The sequence below is a fragment of the Mesoplodon mirus genome, assembly GCF_964341445.2.
Source record: "Mesoplodon mirus genome assembly, chromosome: 13".
Classification (NCBI taxonomy): Eukaryota; Metazoa; Chordata; class Mammalia; order Artiodactyla; family Ziphiidae; genus Mesoplodon; species Mesoplodon mirus.
In genome coordinates this window covers 42,398,123-42,418,481 of record NC_138989.1, presented here as the reverse complement: position 1 = coordinate 42,418,481, position 20,359 = coordinate 42,398,123, and the positions used below count along the sequence as shown (strand labels likewise).

At 35.5% G+C, this 20,359-nt stretch overlaps 1 protein-coding gene across 3 annotated transcripts in view; it reads left to right on the top strand.

Annotated features, from left to right (window-relative positions):
- SS18 (SS18 subunit of BAF chromatin remodeling complex) overlaps nt 1–20,359 on the top strand; it is a 75,649-nt gene that overhangs the window by 17,493 nt on the left and 37,797 nt on the right. For all 3 annotated transcript variants that reach the window (XM_082641722.1, XM_082641721.1, XM_082641723.1), the window contains exon 4: nt 19,155–19,308. In XM_082641722.1, coding sequence (XP_082497848.1) covers nt 19,155–19,308 — 154 coding nt within the window. The remainder of the gene's footprint in view (nt 1–19,154; nt 19,309–20,359) is intronic.

The following is a 20,359-nucleotide window of genomic DNA, read 5'->3' as shown; positions in this document are numbered from 1 at the left end:
TGCTTTTGGTGTTAATGTCTACTTGTCTAGTTTTTGTGTAGCTGAGTCAGCTTTCTTTAGCATTTGCATGGTGTATCTACCTTTCCATTTCTTTGTGTTAGAGATATGTGTCTTATGAACAGCATGATGTTTTTTTAAAAAAAATCCAATCCAGCAATCTTTGTTATTTACTTGAAACATCAAATCCATTTTCAGTGAACATAATTGCTCATATATCTTAATTTAAACCTACCATCATAGAATGCACTTTATTTTTGTCTCATCTGTTTATATTCCTTTTTTTCTGTTCTTTTTGTCTTGATAATTATTAAAAAAAAATTTTTTCCCCACTAGTTTGGAAATTATATACTTACATACTTACTGTTATTTTAGAGGTTACTATATGGTTAACAATTCAAGGACCCTCAGATACTTTATTTCAGTTCATTCCCTCAATGACTTATCCATTGTGTTACACATTTTAAATCTGCGGATGTTTACTCACGAGTGATTTTTACTTTTTTTTAAAGTTAGTCTTCATTAGAAGATGATTATCATTGTTACCATTTTTGATGCCTTTCATTCCTCCCTTCATTTACAACCTTTTCTCTCAGATCATTTCTTTTTTCCTCCCTAGAGAACATATTTCAATACTTCCTTTTAGCATTGGTTTGGTGGTGACAAATACCTTCAGGTCTTTTTTTGTTTGTTTGTTTTTGTTTTTTTGTTGATCTGAAAATGCCTTTTCACTATCATTCTTAAAAGATGTTTTTGCCAGGGACAGATTTTAGGTTGGCATGTGAGCACATTAAATTAATCATTCTACTGTTTTCTGGCTTTTATCTATTGATAGTTGAATGTCAATGTAAACATTACTATTTTGAAGGCAGTTAGACTATTTTCTTTGACTATGTTGAAGATTTTTTGCTTTGTCTAGAGTTTTTTGTAGTTTTACTATGATCTCTCTAGGTGTGCGTTTCTTTTTATTTATCCTGCTTGGTGTTTGTTGAGATTTTTGAAACCTGTGGATTGATATCAGTTTTGGAAAATTCTCAACTGGCTTTCTATATTGGCTAACATGCCCACAGCAAATGTAGCCCCCAGGTTTGGGCCCATGTCTCTAGATTTTTTTCTTCTGGATCTTGGCCTGTTCATTTCTAACTACTTTGTCTGCTCTTCCATATCTTTAAACATATTTTAAAAGTATTTTCTCCAGCTTTTTTTGTTGTCCACAGTGGAGGGTTTGAATGACCTAATTTGCTGTTAACCTATGTGATTCCTAAGTATTAGAATAGAATTCTGTTTTGCTATCCATAGAATATTAGTTATTTTTGAGGCTTCTTAGATATGACTTTCACTGGAGAGAGAACAAACACTTGCAGAAGGACTACTAAGTATTGGGTCCTTTCAGTACTTTATTTTATCCTTAGAGTTTTTTAAGATATTAGTCCCATTCTATGGTTGAGGAAACTGAGTCTCAGGGTGATTAATGCGTCTAGGGACTTGTAGTTGGTAAGTGGTAGCATGGCATTTCAACCCAGGCCTTACTGAAAGCAGTTCATGCATTATGATACCAAGTCATGTTGCTATTAGGATGGAATAGAAATTAAAGTCTGACCCATTTGCTCTTAAGTTTGTGTATCAGGGTAGGACGTGGCTAGATTTTTCAAGAGCTTGAATCTAAATTTTACAACCTGCAGTGTCTTGATTGTTCTACTATGTTGTTATGGAAATGAATGCCTTGATCATTTTTGTTTCTTTCTTGTCTAGCATTATTCCTGTACTCAGGTGTTAAGTTTTAAAAAAAAGTTAAATTAATGAGTCTGCTTATAGTTTGGGGACTGTACTATAGATTTAAGAGGCAGGTTAAGAATTTAGCTTATTAGTGGGAAGCAGCCGCATAGCACAGGGAGATAAGCTTGGTGCTTTGTGACCACCTAGAGGGGTGGGATGGGGAGAGTGGGAGGAAGACGTAGGAGGGAGGGGATATGGGGGTATATGTATATGTATAGCTGATTCACTTTGTTATACAGCAGAAACTAATACACCATTGTAAAGCAATTATACTCCAATAAAGATGTTAAAAAAAAAAGAATTTAGCTTATTATCACCATGGTGGCCTATAACTCAGTGATTCTTTTTTTTTTTTTTTTTTTCCTGTTCTAGTACATCTGAAAGATGTGACACATTGTGAACGTGTTCTCATCAGAACAGTAACGCATTGCGCAGGGGTTCTCAAGTCAGGGCACTGAGTGTGGAGAGGGGACGTTCTTCTCCAGATAGTCTTATTAGAGTCTCATGGGTGGTTGGGGAATGAGGGTAGTTTGCAGAGTGTTCTCAAGTGATTCTGTTAACCCTTCCGTATCCCTTCTGCCCAACCAATTGAGAGTCTCTATGTGACTTATGATACTGTGCAATTCTGGATTTTGTCAGTTTGTCTTGACTTGAAATATTGTCTTCATAATATATGGCAATGTCTTAAAGTCTTAAACATTACAGTTTTTCATATATGTCCCATATTCTCTCCAGCTTCTATGCAGAACACAAAAATGTTGGGTCATACCACACATCTTGAGATTTAGTTACTCATTTCTCTTGCCCTTCCTCAAGGAGGTAGTAATTATTGAGAAGCCAATGTGGTAAAATTTAGCTTCCCATAGATATTCATTAAGGTACTACAAAATCTCTAATTCAGAATTTGCTATTCCATTCTCATCTGTTGCTAAGTTATACACTGTTATTGAAGTTTTTTTCATTTGTTTTTTATAGAGTTTACGTTTTTCCCTACAAATCAAATAGGACAGTAAAAATTATTACTATTTATATTCAGGGAATGTATTATGTTATTTTACCGTCACCTGGTTAAGAGCCATTACAAAGGAAAGACACACATTTCATTATAAACCTACCATTGTTTCAGATTCATTTAACACAGTCACTATTTTATATCATATTTTACTAAAGAATATAGTTATTGCCATTTGTGTATTTTGAAATAAAATTTTTCCTTCTTAATATTGGTCAAAGTTTTATTTAAAATATATGATCAAATTTTCATTTTAAAAAATGGGTATTTTGAAGGTTAGGTTGCTTGGGAAGCTAAGTTAACAAAGGAAGAGGGGTTTTAGAAAGCCTAGAAATAAATAGATCCTCATAGTAGGGGTAACAACAGAGAGTTGGACCAATAATAAAAGCGGGGCTAAAGAGGGGAAAAATCAGCAAGAAGGAAAGCAGTTGGATTAGAGATGAAATAGGAAGAAAGGTGAATTTGAGAAAACTAGAATAGTAGAATACATACAACCAATCTGCCAAAAGGGATAGAATATACTACTTACTAACTGTAGTTTGAGAAATTTTGACCCTGAAAAAGGACTGTGTGTTTTAGGGTGATTTTACTGAAGTTTTCCAGAACGGCATTTTTCACTTTATTTAACTGGTTAGTAGTGTGCTCATGATTATACGTATGCTCAACTTTTAAGTTTTTTAATGTCCTCCCAAAAGAGGAATTATGTATTTATAGTAATATTTCATGTATCTGGAACAAGACCAGATCTAGCAAACTTCTCCTATTTGAAAGAAAGTCAAGAATTAAAAAAACAGGAATAAATGGAAAAAGACCTAAAAGGAGAAAAACAATTTATAAAGCCAGTGTACTAACACTTAGGCATTTTGCTTCTTAGTTTGGGCCCTGGGTATTCTTTTCTTATTTCAAAGGCATTGTAAGTTTGTAACAGAAACTATTCTTAGTCTTACACATATTTGAACAAGTTTGCTTTTTCAATTTTAAGCCCATAGCCAAAAAGCAGCAAATCACACATCAGAACTTGGAGAGTGTATTCCGTAGGCAGGCATACTTACAAGCAGTGTACCTGACAGCTGAGGTGGCATTGAAAGAGACCAAACATTTGTACAAAACGGACATAATTCAAAATTTACACTATTCTGACTGCATTTAGTAGAGGTATATAGGATCCTATCTACCTTGGTAACTGTTGGAGGCATCATTAGAATGTTGGTTTTCAGAGTTGGTATTTACTTTCTGAAACAACATAAGCTATTGACATAATTATTTTCGTTATATGAACTAGGAACAATTTTACCAGTAGAAAATATGGCTATATTATGTGTATGTAAGTCCTTCCTACAAATGTACTTTGAAGAAATTGCATTTCTAAGTTTTAGGCTAATATTAGTTATTGTTAGTTTATTTTTGTCATCTGCTAGTATTATGAAGTAGTAAGCACCAATGATTTAAGAAAGAATTATGAGAGAACAATTTAAATTAAAAGAAAGCTTTTATCCATTGATTTAATTTTTCTTTGGGAAAAACTTGGGGAGAAAATATTCTTTTTATTGTGGTAGTTCATTTTGAAGGCATACAGTCTAGAAATATTCTAGAAAAACTTGGGGAGAAAATATTCTTTTTATTGTGGTAGTTCATTTTGAAGGTATACAGTCTAGAAATATTTCTACAGAATTAAAAGTTTTAGAACTGGAAGGAGCTTGGATAATCACATAGTCTAGTGTTTCTTTACCTTGGCTGCACATTTTAAAAGCTTTTCAGGTGATTCTGTTGTGTAACTAGGAATTGAGGATTTTATATTGCTACGCATTTTAAATGGAATATCCAGTGATGTTTGAGGATATGCAAAACTTTGGAAAAATATGATTCCTATTTCTGTAGTATCACCTTCATTTGATGTGTACCATGGCCATTTTTACAATATGAGAAAGATAATACTTATTCTATAATGCTATTAAATGAAGGATTAATTCAGATAATTCATGGTGTCCAATATGTAGGAGGTACTCAGTAAATATTGATGGTGATGAAGATGAAGGTAGTACGCAATTGGAACCTGTAAATGGAAAGAGAAGTCAGATTAAGGAGAATTTGAAAGAAGATTAGCAGGTTTCAGTTACTGAATACATATGCAGGATAAGGAAGGAGTTTGGAGACTCAACTGACATTAATGCCATTCCCTAAGATTGAGTATGTATGCATTTAATTTTCTTTTGTCAGTATGGAAGAAGGCAAAGCATATATTTGTAGAATCAAGTTTTTTTTTTTTAACATCTTTATTGGAGTATAATTGCTTTACAATGGTGTGTTAGTTTCTGCTGTATAACAAAGTGAATCAGCTATATGTATACATATATCCTCATATCCCCTCCCTCTTGCGTCTCCCTCCCACCCTCCCTATCCCACCCCTCTAGGTGGACACAAAGCACCAAGCTGATCTCCCTGTGCTATGCGGCTGCTTCCCACTAGCTATCTATTTTACATTTGGTAGTGTATATATGTCCATTCCACTCTCTCACTTCGTCCCAGCTTACCCTTCCTCCTCCCCGTGTCCTCAAGTCCATTCTCTATGTCTGTGTCTTTATTCTTGTCCTGCCTGAAGCTTCTTCAGAACCATTTTTTTTTAAGATTCCATATATATGTGTTAGCATACGGTATTTGTTTTTCTCTTTCTGACTTACTTGACTCTGTATGACAGTCTCTAGGTCCATCCACCTCGCTACAAATAACTCAATTTCATTTCTTTTTATGGTATGCATTTAATTTTATTATTTTATTTTATTTTATTTTATTTTTGCGAAACGCGGGCCTCTCACTGTCGTGGCCTCTCCCGTTATGGAGCACAGGCTCCGGATGCGCAGGCTCAGCGGCCATGGCTCACGGGCCCAGCCGCTCCGCGGCATGTGGGATCTTCCCGGACCTGGGCATGAACCCTTGTCCCCTGCATCAGCAGGCGGACTCTCAACCACTGCGCCACCAGGGAAGCCCCTGGGTTTAATTTTAAAAGAAGGCTGAAAGTTGATTGGAATTACTTGTCTTGCTTTTCACTTAATTCATTATGAGCATTGTTTAAAGAAATCTCTAATTTAATCAGATACACTTGAATTTTAAAAGTATTAAAGATCATTTTTGTTTAATAGGTGTTCTGTCCAAAAAATAAAAGTCTTAACTATTAATGAAAATTGGTGTGAGGAAGTAGCCTTACGTTTTATATATTGTTTTTTGTTTCCTAAATTTCATTTTTTGGTGATACCACACTTGATGTTTTGAGTTAGCATTGGGCACTTGATCAGCCTTTCCTTACACAAGTGTCAGTAAAAACGATAATATATCTGTCTTCAGGTTCAGTGACTGTGCTGGCAGAGCATCCATCTGTTAAAGTATTTCACTGACTAAAATTTGATATTATAGGATTTACTGTTTACAGGTGTGATCCAAGTGAAGTGAAGGAACACGTGGGAACACGTGGTTAGAGTTGTGGAACATTTTAAAGATTAGCAGAGTTTATTTTATAAATTTTAACTTAATTTTTAGCACAGGTAATACTTTGTGGTTAGAATATTAAAAACTACAAAAGGTCATACAGAAGCCTACTCCCACCTCTGTCTTATACCTGCTTTTTATGCAAATAAAAGGCAATGTAAATACATACTTTCCCCTTCTTTTCTAGGCAGGTAGAACCTTGCCATACACACTGTTCTGTACCTTGTTTTTTTATTACAGTTTTTTTAATGAAAGGGTTTAAGTTCTTATTTAGAATTATGGAAAGAACTTTTCTTCAATATTGTCATCATTTTCAGAATGTTTTAAGTGTTTGATGAACATTATCATATTTATTTGGTCAGTGTGATAATGTTGAAACTTGTATTCTTTAACTTCTGTGATAGTTTTCTTTTTTACCTTTCTAGCTGCTCGGCTCCCTATGTTTTACCTGCCTATCAAATGTTGATGATCTGTACTTGAACAACTTTTTACTATACACACCCTTCCTGGGAGATTTCACCCACACTCCTGGTTTTTTATATTCTTAACTTGATGTTCCCCTCCATATTCTTGGCTCCCAAATATGTATCTTCTTGCCCAAGTGTGCCCCCATGAATCTAGCTTCACTTGACATAACCAGTTTGGGTATTTTACAGGCCTCTCCACACAATGTAGGCAAAAGTCACCTGTCTCAGTTCCCCCTCTGTTCCCTGCTGTTAAAGGAAAAAAAAGTGCACAGCCTTTTTGCTATTTCCTATCTCAAGTGAGTAGTGTAAACACTGAGTTCTTTTAGTCAGAAACATAGTGATCATCTCAGGCTACTCCCCTTTCTTTCACCAGCCACAGCTGTCTTCTTTCTCTTCTACCTAATAAAGTGCTGCAAAATAAAAGGTGTCTAATTAAGACATTTTGGTATTAAAAACAGAAGCAAGACTACAGGTGAAATGGTCTTTTGAAATGTGTATGTGTATTTTATATGCCAAGAAGTTCTATAAATGATATTAAAGACAACAGATAGTAATTCTGTAGTATACTTATATGCTATTTTAGAATTATGTATATTTAAAGTACATTTGAAACATAGAAGTAATTAGTTCTGCTGTTGAGGATTAGGGAAGGTTTCATAAAGGAGGTAACCTGTATTTCATAGAGAATTGATTTATGGGGGCACATTTCTCTACATTAATGTACTGTAGGGAGCATTTTGCCAACATTGTTGCCTGTCTTGTCTTTTTAGAATCCTAGGAAAAACCATGTTAACTATTTGCTGGATAGCATATATAAAATTCAGAAGACTGTCTGAGTCCAAATATGTAAAGAAATTGGGTATATCTTACTGTGAGAAGTACAAATGTGTGTGTAATTTTCTTGCAGAACTATATTCGTGAATGAAGCTTATAAATGTACTAGAGAACCTAAAGGTTGTCCCTTTGTTATTAATTGAAAATAATGTATCTAGCTCACCTCTATAAAGAGCAGAATTTGTTTGCCATATAGCTAAGAAAGTAAAGAACCTAAATGTTGGAAATTAAGTAATTTACTCTTATTTGCACAGAATAAGTACAGAAAAGTATTTGTACAAGGTTGTTTAAGCATTATTTTTATTGGCAAAATAATAAAACAATACAAGGAAAAACTGTCAGTAGTAAGGGTGGGTTAAAAACTGTTATATCTTATTCAGTTGGGTTCTGTACTTTTGCATGAGATTGAATTATTTGCTGATATAGAATAATACCTACAGTAGAATTAATAACAGGATAGTGTGACCCTACTTTTAAAAACTAAATATATGTTTATATATATGAATTTTGAAAAAGATCCTGGAGATGTGCATACCAAGCTTTTAGCAATGGTTCCTGTGTGTATTGTTTCTATTTTTATAATGATTACACATTATTTTTGTAATTTAGCCAGACTGGTATAGATACAAAAGTAATATTTAAAAAATCCAAGATCAAGCAAATATATATTTCTTCTTTCTTTTTTTAAATGTATTTATTTATTTATTAGTTTTGGTTGTGCTGGGTCTTCCTTGCTGCGCACAGGCTTTCTCTAGTTGCGGCGAGCAGGGGTTACTCTTCTTTGCGGTGTGCGGGCTTCTCATTGCGGTGACTTCTCTTGTTGCGGAGCACAGGCTCTGGGTGCGCAGGCTTCGGTAGTTGTGGCTCGCGGGCTCTAGAGCACAGGCTCAGTAGTTGTGGCGCATGGGCTTAGTTGCTCTGCAGCATGTGGGATCTTCCTGGTCCAGGGCTTGAACCTGTGTCCCCTGCATTGGCACTGTGCCACCAGGGAAGTCCCAAGCCAAATATACATTTCTTAATGGGTGGTATTATTACAACTTTAAGAAAGGCTTAGAGTCCTATCTCCCAGTGTTTCAGGAGTAGATTAGTTTATTTATTTTTTTCTTTTCTTTTGAAAGAATACACTAGAGAAATCTTCTGCTCTGTGAAGAAAAAGACATTTACTTTTTGTTCTTTAGATTATATGGTTCTGGAGTGATTGTTTAGTGATTAACATCATCAGGGTCTGGAAGACTTGGTTTTTCAGAGCTGAGACAAAGTGTAATGTTGGATTTGTTATGGTAAAAATGTTTGCTGTTTCATAAAGTTGAATTTAGTGGGGAATCTAGTACTAAAACTGGGGAGAGTATTTTTAGTAGGTCAGTCATTCTGGGGCCTAAGCCTTTAGGACATTTGAAGAATCAAAATGCTGTGAAAATAACTGGGAGATATTATTAGTTATGACAGTTAAACTGATCACATTTTATGATAGGACTGAATATTAGCTATCTTTTTTGGAACAAGGTGCCATATGACAATTTATGAGATTGTTAAATCGAAGAAATCAATTGGTGAGGTCAAAAGCCAGCATAAATTCAAGGCTACCCATGGTGGCATCCTGAAATGTCTTGTAGGCACGAATGAGGAATCGAGGAGACCTTCCTAAACTGTTTCAGATATGTGTAAAATTCATTTTGGGGAGACTGATTTTAGGACTAGAAAGTAAGGCAAATATGATACAGATGGGGCTTTTGGATCCAGTCTTGGTTGACTAATCAAGAGTCTTGTGTGTGTATAGGGATCATCTCTTTATCAACTTTTGGAAGTATTTTATCTGTGTATATGTATCTATATATGTAAAATATGTGTAGCCTGTTTTGAATAATTTATTTTTAAATCTCCTATTTCTACATATCACTTTAGTGCCTCCTTTGGGGAACTATTTTAATGACAGCTATACTAATGATAGTTATACAGATGAAGAATTGTTAAAATTTGTATTTTTTAGTTTTTTTATATTCTAAAGAAATATTGAAGATAATTTTATAGTCAGAATTATTTTTAGTTTTATAGTAAATCATTTAAACTTGATGGTTTCTTCATTTATTTATAATTGAAGTGCCGTTTATAAGTGCCTACTGTGTGTCAGGCAATAGTTAGTTTTTGAAACATCAGTGAGCCAAACATTCCTGCTGTCTTGGGTTTTATATTCTAGCAAACGAGGCAGGCATAACAAATAATTAAATCATGTGGTCTGTCGAACAATGGAAAGAGCTAAGGAAAAGGAAAACAGATAGGAGAGGGAGAGGTGTATTGGGAATGCTGGAGGCGGGGGATGGAATTTGTAATATGAAGTAGAGTGGTCAGGGTATACCTCTTTGAGAAGGTGACATCTGAGCTAAGACTTGAGGAAGAGTGTTTTAGGCAGAGGAAAGAAGCAGTGGGAAGCTCCTGAAGTGAAACTGTGCCTGGCTTGTTGAAGGAACAACATGAAGGCTGCTGTGGCTGGGACAGAATCAGGAGTTTATATGAACAGAACCTGTTGTGTAGGCTATTGTAAGGACTTTTTCACAATGAAATCGGAAGCCCTTGGAGGATTTTGAGCCGAAGAGTGAATTGGTATATTTTAATAAGCTCATTCTGCTTACTGTGTGGAGAATTTACCATGGAGAAGTGTGGGTCGGAGCAGGAAATCCAGTAAGGAGGCCCTTGCAGTAATCAGCATGAGAGAGGTGATGGTGGCTGGTAGCAGGGTGGTAGCAGAAGAGGTAGTGGTAGAAGTGGTCAAACTGTGAGTATATATTAAAGGTAGAGCTCAAAGGATATGTTGAAAATTGGACGTAGGGGGCAGAGTGTAAGAAGAAAGGTGTCAAAGATGACCCCATGGTTTTCAGAGCAACCGGACAGATGAAATTGCCATCAGCTGATACTGTTGGGTAAAGGGATTTGAGGCTGAGGCAGAGATATCAGGGAGTCAGTGTTGTAGATTTTAAGTTGAGATGTCTGATAGACTTCCAGATGGAGATGAGGTAGAATAGGGAATTTTGACAATTAAAAAACATGAAAATTACCACAGGGATACTGGCCCCTGATTTAATTTTGAAATGCTATATTTTAAAATCATTTTTTCATTTAACAAATCTTTATTGAGTACCATATTTTACACTAGATGATTGGGGGCTACAGTGATAGGCAGATATAATTATGGACTCAGTCCTAACAGAAGTTAACATGTAGTGTGGTCGGCAGACATTCATTAAGTAATTACACAAACATTTTAAGTGCCGATTGTAAATGCTGTGAAGGAAGGGCATCTAGGACTAAGGAGGGAGCAGATAATGGGGGCTGATGATTCTGGTGGTCTTCCTTGAGGAAATGACATTTGAGGTATAATTTACAGAGAATAAAATTCATTCATTTAAATTGTGTAGATGGATTCATTTTGACAAATCCATGTAACCACCACTACAATCAGGATATAGAGCAATGCTGCCATTCCAGAAAAGTTTTCTGATGCCTGTTTTTTGCCCATTTTCCATTGGGTTTTCTTTTTTAAAATTTATTTGTAGGGGTTCTTTATTCTAGATGCAAATCTTTTATTGGCTATATATATTGCAGATACCTTCTTCCAGTTCGAAAGTTGCTTTTTTATTCTCTTTATGATGTCTTTGGATGAACAGAGTTTCTAATTTAAATGAAATCCAGTTTATCAATTTTTTAATTTCTTTTCTGTATCTTGTTTAAGAAATATTTTCTTGTATCAGGGTCATGAAGATATGCCTATGCATTCTTCTAAAAGTTTGTCTATCCATGATTCATTGCAAATTAAATTTGTTTATGATCTGAGCTAGGAGTCAGGGTTCATTTTTGTTCATATGATATTCAACTTATTCAGTACCATTTATTGGAAAGATCAGTTTTTACCCATTGAATATAAGTCGTTTTGTTGTAAGGTGACTGTATGTGTTACACTGTTCCTCAACTCTATTCTGTTGGTCTTTTTATTCTATTGGTCTGTTTATCTGTCCTTGCACCAACCAATATCTTAATTATAGCAGCAGGTAGTATTGTTCTTTGAGTGTCCTGGCTATTTTGTCTTTTGTATTTCCATATAAATTTTACAGTCAGTTTGTTAATTTCTACAGAAAGCCTGTTGGGATTTTGATTGAGATTACATGGAATCTCTAAGTCAACATTGGAGAAACTGGTATCTCCACAATATTTAGTCTTCCAGTCAATGAAGATGGCATATCCCTCTGTTTAGTAAACTCCTTAATTTCTCTCAACAGTGTCGCAGTGTAGAAGTAATGCACATCTCTTGCTAGATTTGTTCCTAGCTATTCAGTTTTTTTGGATGCTATTATACATGGTATCGTCTTTTAAATTTTAATTTTCTAGTTTATTGGCAATATATAGAAATACAGTTGATTTTTATATATTGACCTTGTCTCTAGTTACCTTAGTGATTCTCATAGTTTGTTACAGATTTTCTTGGGGTTTTCTATGCATTCAATCCTGTCATCTTTGAATAATAATTATATGTCTTTTCCAATCTTTTATTCCTTCTTATTTTTTTCCTACTTTATTTTTTTTATACTAATTTGTTTATTGGTTTATTTATTTTGTTGAATAGACTTGGTGTTAATGGATATTCTTGTCTTGTTCCTGAATTCTTGTTTTCTTTCCTGAAAGTCCAGTATTTCATCAGTAAGATGATATTGAGTATACATTTTTTTTTGTAAACTAGATTTGTTATATTAAGGATGCTCCTATTAATTTTTTAAAGTCTTTAGTGGGTGTTGAATTTTATTAGATACTTTTCCTTTATTGAGATGATTATATGAATTTTATTTTGGTAATTTGGTGAGTTACAATGATCAATTTCCAAAAGTTAAATCAGCCTGCACTCCTGGAATAAATTCCATTGGTTATATAATATATCGTCTTTTTAATACAGTCAGTATTTGATTTGAAAAATTTTGTTTAGGATTTTTGTGTCTGTTCATGAGAAATATTGGCATGTAAATTTCTTTTTTGTAATGTCATTTTGAGGTTTTGGTGTCAGAGTTTTGGTGACCTCATTAAGGATTGGGAATTGTTCTACATTTTTGTGTTCTCTGGAAGATTGTATATGGTTCATTGAGTACTTGTCTATTTTATTTCCTTCATTATACTACTTTGGGTTTGACTGATGTCTTTTCCTAGCTACTGCAGGTAGAAGCTTATATCATTAATTTTTCAACTTTTCTTTTTTTTTTTTTTTTTTTTTTTCTTTTGTGGTACGTGGGCCTCTCACTGTTGTGGCCTCTCCCGTTGCGGAGCACAGGCTCTGGATGCGCAGGCCCAGCCGCTCCGCGGCATGTGGGATCCCCCTGGACCTGGGCACGAACCCGCGTTCTCTGCATCAGCAGGCAGACTCTCAACCACTGCGCCACCAGGGAAGCCCTCAACTTTTCTTAAAAATGAATTTTAAATATGCATTTTAAAGCTATAATTTTCCTTTTAGCATAGCTGTAGCTGCGTCTCACAAATTTTGATGTTGCATTTTCATTACCATTCAGTTAAACGTATTTTCTAATTTCCATTGTTATTTCTTCATTAACTAACAGGTTATTGGTTTTCTGTTATTGATTTCTAGTTTAATTTCACTGTGCTCAAAACATACAGCATAAGATTTCAATCATTTGTTATTTGTTGACTTGCCCTGTGGCCCTGTATATGACCTAGTTTGGTCTATATTCCTTGAGTATTTGAGAAGAATGTGTATTATGCAATTGTTGCATATAGTAGTCTATGCATGTTAATTACATTGAGTTGTTAATAATGTTGTCAAATCTTTCATATTCTCAGGGTTTTTTTTTTCATTTGTTCGTTGTTTTTTTGGTCTCCTTGTTCTGTCAGTTACCAGAAGAAGTATATTAAAATCTCCAACCATTATTATGGATTATTCCGTTTTTCCTTTTACGTTGTAGATTTTGAAACTGCAATTATGAGATGTATACAAATTTATGCTTGTTACATTTCTGTTGAATCGATCCTTTTATTATAATAAACTATCCCTTTAGTATTTCTAGTAGTATTTCTTTTTATTTTATTTATTTGTTTATTTGGTCACACCACATGGCTTGTGGGATCTTAGTTCCCCAACCAGGGACCAGGGATTGAACCCGTGCCCCCTGCAGTGGAAGCACAGAGTCCTAACTGGACTGCCAGGGAATTCCCCCAGTAATATTTCTTGATTTAAGTCAACTATCTAATGTATGGTTACATCACCATACTTTTGATTAGAGTTTACATAGTATTCTTTTTCTTTTAACACATATGTGTTCTTAAGTTTAAAGTGGATCTCTTGTGAACAGAATGTAGTTGAGCGTTTTAAAAAATAATTTTGTTATTTTATTGAAATGAGGGGTCTATATACATTTACCTTTGAACATGATATAGTAGGCTTTCCGTCTATCACCCTGATACTAGTTTCCTATTTGTCTCTTTCTGGTCCTTCTTTGAATTAGTCAAGCATTATTTGTTCCTCTCTTCTAGTTTGTTAGTTATACATTTTTTATATGTGCATATGCATTTTTAAGTAGTTGCCTAACAGATTACAATATGCATCTTTGGTTTATTAGATTCCGCTCTAAATTTGTACTTTTAACAGTTGCTGAGAAATACAGGAAACTTGCAACAATATAACTTCATGTATCCTGCTGTCCTTTATGTTAGTCTTGTCATATTTTATACTTCTACATATGTTTAAACTATACTATTCATTGTTACTATTATTTAATTTAATTAATTAATTAATTTTTGGCTGCGTTGGGTCTTTGTTGCTGCACGTGGGCTTTCTGTAGTTGTGGCGAGCGGGGGCTACTCTTTGTTGCCGTGCGCATGCTTCTCTTATTGCGGAGCACAGGCCCTCGGCGCACGGGCTTCAGTAGTTGTGGCATGCGGGCTCAGTAGTTGTGGCTCACAGACTCTAGAGCACAGGCTCAGTAGTTGTGGCGCACGGGCTTAGTTGCTCCGTGGCATGTGGGATCTTCCTGGACCAGGGCTCAAACCCATGTCCCCTGCACTGGCAGGCGGATTCTTAACCACTGTGCCACCAGGAAAGTCCCACTATTATTTTAAATGTTAATATTTTTATTTATCTACATATTTACCTTTCCATTCCTATTAATCCCTCTAGTTCTGTGTCATTTTCATTTAGCTGGATGAATTCTCTTCATTTGTTACAGGTTATCTTAGCTTTTGTTCATCTGAAACTATTTTTGTTTCATTTTTGTGTTTGGAGGTTATTTTCTCTTAGTATAGAATTCTAGGTTGGTTGTTGATTATTTTCTTTTTCTGTCTTAGCACTTTAAAGATGTCATTTTTAAAATATTCTATTTCCATTATTTCTGATAAAAAATAGGTTTTTAGTCTAATTGCCATTCACCTGAAGGTAATGTGTTTTATTTTCCCTGGCTACTTTTAAGATTTTCACTTTGACTTTGGTTTTTAGGACTTTGAAGTATCTAGCCATGGTTATCTTCATACCCTGCTGAGGTTTGTAGCGCTTCATACGTTTGCTAGAGACTCATGTCTTTTGTTAGCTTTGGAAAATTCTTGAACAGTATTCTTATTGCTTATGTGTTATTTTCTCTTTTCTACATTTTTTCTCTCTTTTTGGCTGCACTGCATGGCTTGTGGGATTTTAGTTCCCCGACCAGGTATCAAGCCCATGTCCTTGGCAGTGAGAGCATGGAGTCCTAACCTCTGGACCTCCAGGGAATTCCGTCTCTTCTACTTTTGTAACTCCAGTTAGATGTGTTTTAGGCCTTTTCACCATGACGTACATGTCTTTCTTTACACTTTCTGTTCATATTTTCTCTCCTTTGTATCTTTTTGATGTGTCGTATTTTCTATACATTTGTTGCTCCCTTTGACTTAAGAATTCTAGGCTTTGCTGAAATTCTCCATTTGTCCTGTTTGTTTTTTGCCTTGAATATATTAATCAGTCATTTTTAAAGTCTCTCAGATAACTCTAAAATGTGAATGACCTATGTGTCTTCTCCTGTTTTCTATTATTTCTATTTGTTGTCCATCTACTCTTTTTTTTTTTTTAATGGAGATGAAATTCGCATAACATGAGGTTCATCATTTTAACCTTTTAAAGTACAGGCACCCCTCAGAGATATTGTGGATTCAGTTCCAGACCACCACAGTACAGTGAATATTGCAATAAAGCTAGTCACAGAAACTTTTCCGTTTCCCAGAGCATATAAAGGTTACGTTTGGGGCTTCCCTGGTGGCGCAGTGGTTGAGAGTCCGCCTGCCAATGCAGGGGACATGGGTTCGTACCCCGGTCTGGGAAGATCCCACATGCCGTGGAGCAGCTGGGCCCGTGAGCCGTGGCCGCTGAGCCTGCATGTCCGGAGCCTGTGCTCCGCAACAGGAGAGGCCACAACAGTGAGAGGCCCGCGTACCAAAAAAAAAAAAAAAGGTTATGTTTAGACTGTACTGTAGTCTGTGAAGTATGCAGTAGCACTGTGTCTAAAAATCAATTTACATACCTTAATTAAAAAATATTTTATTGCTAAAAAATGCTAACCATAATCTGAACCTTCAGTGAGTGATAATCTTTTTGCAATAGTAACATTGAAAGGCACTGCTCACAGACCACCATAAAATATATAATAATCATGAAAAAGTTTGAAGTATGGTGAAAATTACCAAAATGTGACATAAAGACATGAAATGAGCAGATGCTGTTGGAAAAATGGTGCCAGTCCACTTGTTCCACACAGGGTTGCCACAGACCTCTGATTTGTAGAAAAACATGGTATCTGTGGAGCACAATAAAATGAGGAATCCCTGTATACAATTCAGTGGGTGTTAGTATATTCATAGTGCTATGCAGCCATCACCATTATCTAATTCTAGGACACCATCACCCCAAAGAAGAAAACTCATGACCATTGACAGTCAACCCCAATTCTCCCCTCTGCCCATCCCCTGGCAAAGACTGATCAGTCTGTTTTCTGTCTCTCCGGCTTTGCCTATTCTGGACAGTTCATATAAATGGAATCATACAATGTATGGCCATTTGAGTCTGACTCCTTCACTTAGCATAGTGTTTTCAAGATTTATCCATGTTGTAGTGTGTATCACTACTTCATTCCATTTTGTGGCTGAATAATATTCCATTGTGTGGATTTTTACCACATTTTGTTTTTCAGTTCATCAGCTGAAGGACATTTAGGTTTTTTCCTACTGTCTGGCTATTATGAATAGTGCTGCTGTGAACATTCACGTATAAGTTTAGTGTGAATGTACGTCTTCAGTTCTCTTGGGTCTATACCAGGAGTGGAATTGCTAGGTCATATGATAACTCTATGTTTTAACTCTTTGAGAAACTGCTAAAGTGTACTCCACAATAGTTGCACCCTTTTACGATCCCATCAGCATGTACAAGTGTTTTTTCTCTGCATTCTTGCCAACACGTTACTTTCTGTAGTTTTTTTTTTTTTTTTTTTTTTTTTTTATGGCCATCCTAATGGGTGTTGGCCATTTATTCTTATTTTTTTTAGAATGCCTTGTAACTTTTAACTGAGGGCTTATTGACTTGTTAGGGCTGATCTGTTTCAATTTTGACCTTAGTCCAAGGAGAGGCTTTTTTGAAGTCTCAACAGAGAGACTGAATTGTTTTTGAAGGCACTTCTGATTTGGTGGGGCCTACACTCCAATCTTTGTCTCCCTCAAACTGGGCAGAAGCTGAAATCTCTTCTCAGCACTTTTGCTTCCTAACTGCTGTTTTCTGCTAGTTTTCTTGAATTTACTCCTTTTTGTGTTTCTTCCTCTCTGGAACTTGGTTCTTTAGTTTCCAGCTCTCTGTTAGCCAAAAATTCTGTCTTCTCTCAGTCTAGTAGGACTGCCACTTTCTACTTGGACTCTATTTTCCTGTTATACAGCAAAGTAAAGGAAAAGCCAAGTTGATTATGGGGCTGATTTTCTATTTTTCCCTTCTTTCAAGAGTTGTAGCCCCTCTTGTTCCTCTCTGTGTACATTACGCTTCAGTGCCTTCACATGGTTTCTACATTTGTCTAGATTTTATAACTTTTATTAGCAAGAGGGTTGGTTTGGTACAACCTAGTCTATTATGATGGGAACCACGCATACTGATGTTTCATGAATTGAATCACAAGAAAATGAAAAACTGATACCTATTGAGAGTGAGAGCATGAATTTTCCAGAGAAAATCTGGACAAGGATATAGGAGAAAGGAATTTTATTTTCAAGCAAGAGGGCCAAGTCAGCCATATTGAAGGATGGTAAAGGATGATTAAAAGTGAGATATGTGACACTAAGTTGATATTTAGTAAGTTTTTTGAAAACGGAACAAAGTGTTTAAAGAATACAAATTGGATGAAGAATTTAAGATAAGAATTGAAGAGAAAATATTTAATGAGCAATTATTGGATTGGATTTAGTAGTGAAGAAATTAAGATTATGAATTTGGAACGAGTGCTATTAGAGTAGTACTTGGTTAATTTTGTAAATGTTAGTGGTTATTAGGTGGTTGGAGATTTGAGTGTTTACTGTGATGTCTAAAGAACAATGTATGTCTGGTAAGTATGCCAGGGAGGATTGTGTTCGCAAAGTCTGGGTGGTACAGACACAATAAACATACGGGAGGAAGAGAATGACTGAAGTTCTAGGAATGGACATTATGTTTAAAACGTAGACAAGCAGAGAAAAAAGGCAGAAATAGAGTCGTAAAGAACAATACTTCCCTATCCTCTTGTAGGATTAAAAAACTGGGGTTTGGAAAGAAACTAACTATGTGCTTTCTCTACCCAAATATTCCCAAGAAGGGAGCCAGGTGTTATAGAGCACCTTGTATCTGTGTGTTTCCTTTCGCCCTTTTGTGAACTCTCAAGGTTAGTGATTTTTTTCACACTTTCATTAGGAAATTTGCCAAAGGCATCCTTTTGAGGCAGCTGTCTCTGTACCCTTGGAGGCCATCAGTAATGTTTCCAATCCATAGGAGTAGTCGGCACAGAAATGTTGGACTGAGCTGAGTCTTTGCGGTTTAAAACATTCCCCCTCCAAAACCACTCCCCCTCCTCAAACAGTATAAAATATATCACATTTTGAAGCTTCTGGTCCTTAGTCTTTTGTTACTATATCTTTTCAGGTAAAATTCATCATTAATAGTAAATATATCCAAATATATTAATAATGAAAGGAGACTTAATTTTTAAAACATAACTTAAATAACAACAATAGTGGGCACATTAGAAATCCTTATACATAAATAAATAAGAATTCTCTTTGTATAGAATGTTATAATTTTTAATTTTCACTGTAAAGTAGAATATACTTGAATCGTGGTGTTCTTTTGGTTTAAGGTGGTCGGATGATATATTCATGCTAACGATCTTGTGAAGTCTTTGGAGCATATTAAATATGATGGTGTTAAGTCCATGATTAAAATGCATTAGAATAACTTGAAATGCATTTGTGTTTTTGTCCCTACTCAACTGAATAGTATAGGCAACTGTTATACCATATGCATCTTTAGTATATTAGTTTGACTGTTTTTCTTATTTTACTAAACTGTCTCCTTTCAGCCACCCACACAGAGTATGCCTATGGGTCCTGGAGGGATGAATCAGAGCGGCCCTCCCCCACCTCCACGCTCACACAACATGCCTTCAGATGGAATGGTAGCTGGGGGTCCTCCTGCACCACACATGCAGAACCAGATGAACGGCCAGATGCCTGGTAAGTTTTTCTCCTCTAAGACATTAACACCGGAGTTGCTTAGCAACTGAAACGACGTGGGGGCTCAAGGGATACTAGATTGTTGATGACAAAACTGCTTTGAATGCCCCCGAGTCCAAGCTCTCTTAGAGTTTGTTAGCTACAGAGCTACGTGACCTGTATTCAGTGTTTATCAGGCTGCCCTTGGGCTTTGATGTAGCTGACACACAGCATTCCTCTGATGAACAGAACTGGCTAAATTTAGTCTGTCTGAAACTATGCAATACAGCTGGCTTTAGAAGCTTTTGGGGGAAAAAAGGCATTGTGCCATGGCTTAAGAATTAAGATCTGTTTATAAAAATGTGTAACATTTCTCTGAGTTTTGTATTTACTTAAAAATTTATTGGTCTCAGAAACAGTATTGCTGGAAAAGACACATGGGGAGAAAAAACAAAATGGGCTCTAAAGTGCTCATGTATTTAGTATTTCCTCATTGGTCTTTTGAAACTGAGTATGCATTTTTATGAATACATATGTTTATAGTATAATAGAAATATGGAAATTGATATTGAAGCAAAATTAAAAGCTGAGAAGTGTCAGGTTTCTTATATAATGAACCATTTACTATTTATCCATTTTAAGTTTAGAGCCGCTTAAAATATCTTTCAGACCATTGGATGCTTATTTAGTTAACTTTTGCTGGTTTGAATTTTTAATCTGAAAAGTATCAGTATCTTTAAACTATTTTGTTTTTGTAACATCAGTCACACCCATACCTATAATTCTTGGTGGGGCATACTTTTACTTTCTAAAGACAAAGGTTGTTTTCATTAACGAAAAGAAAGTATTAAACAAATAGCAATAAAGAGAGTAAATTAAAATAACAGAGCAATTTATTTTTTAAATTAATAATATTAGCATCCTTAGGATAGTGTTGTCTTAACTGATTATGTTCGTTGGTAGCATTGGTGTCCAGGGACTATGGGTGTAAAAAATGAAGCAAAAGAGAGCACAGAGCAAAAGAGGCCAGATAGCCTGGCTTATAGGAGATTGATGTGTGATGGGTCATGTA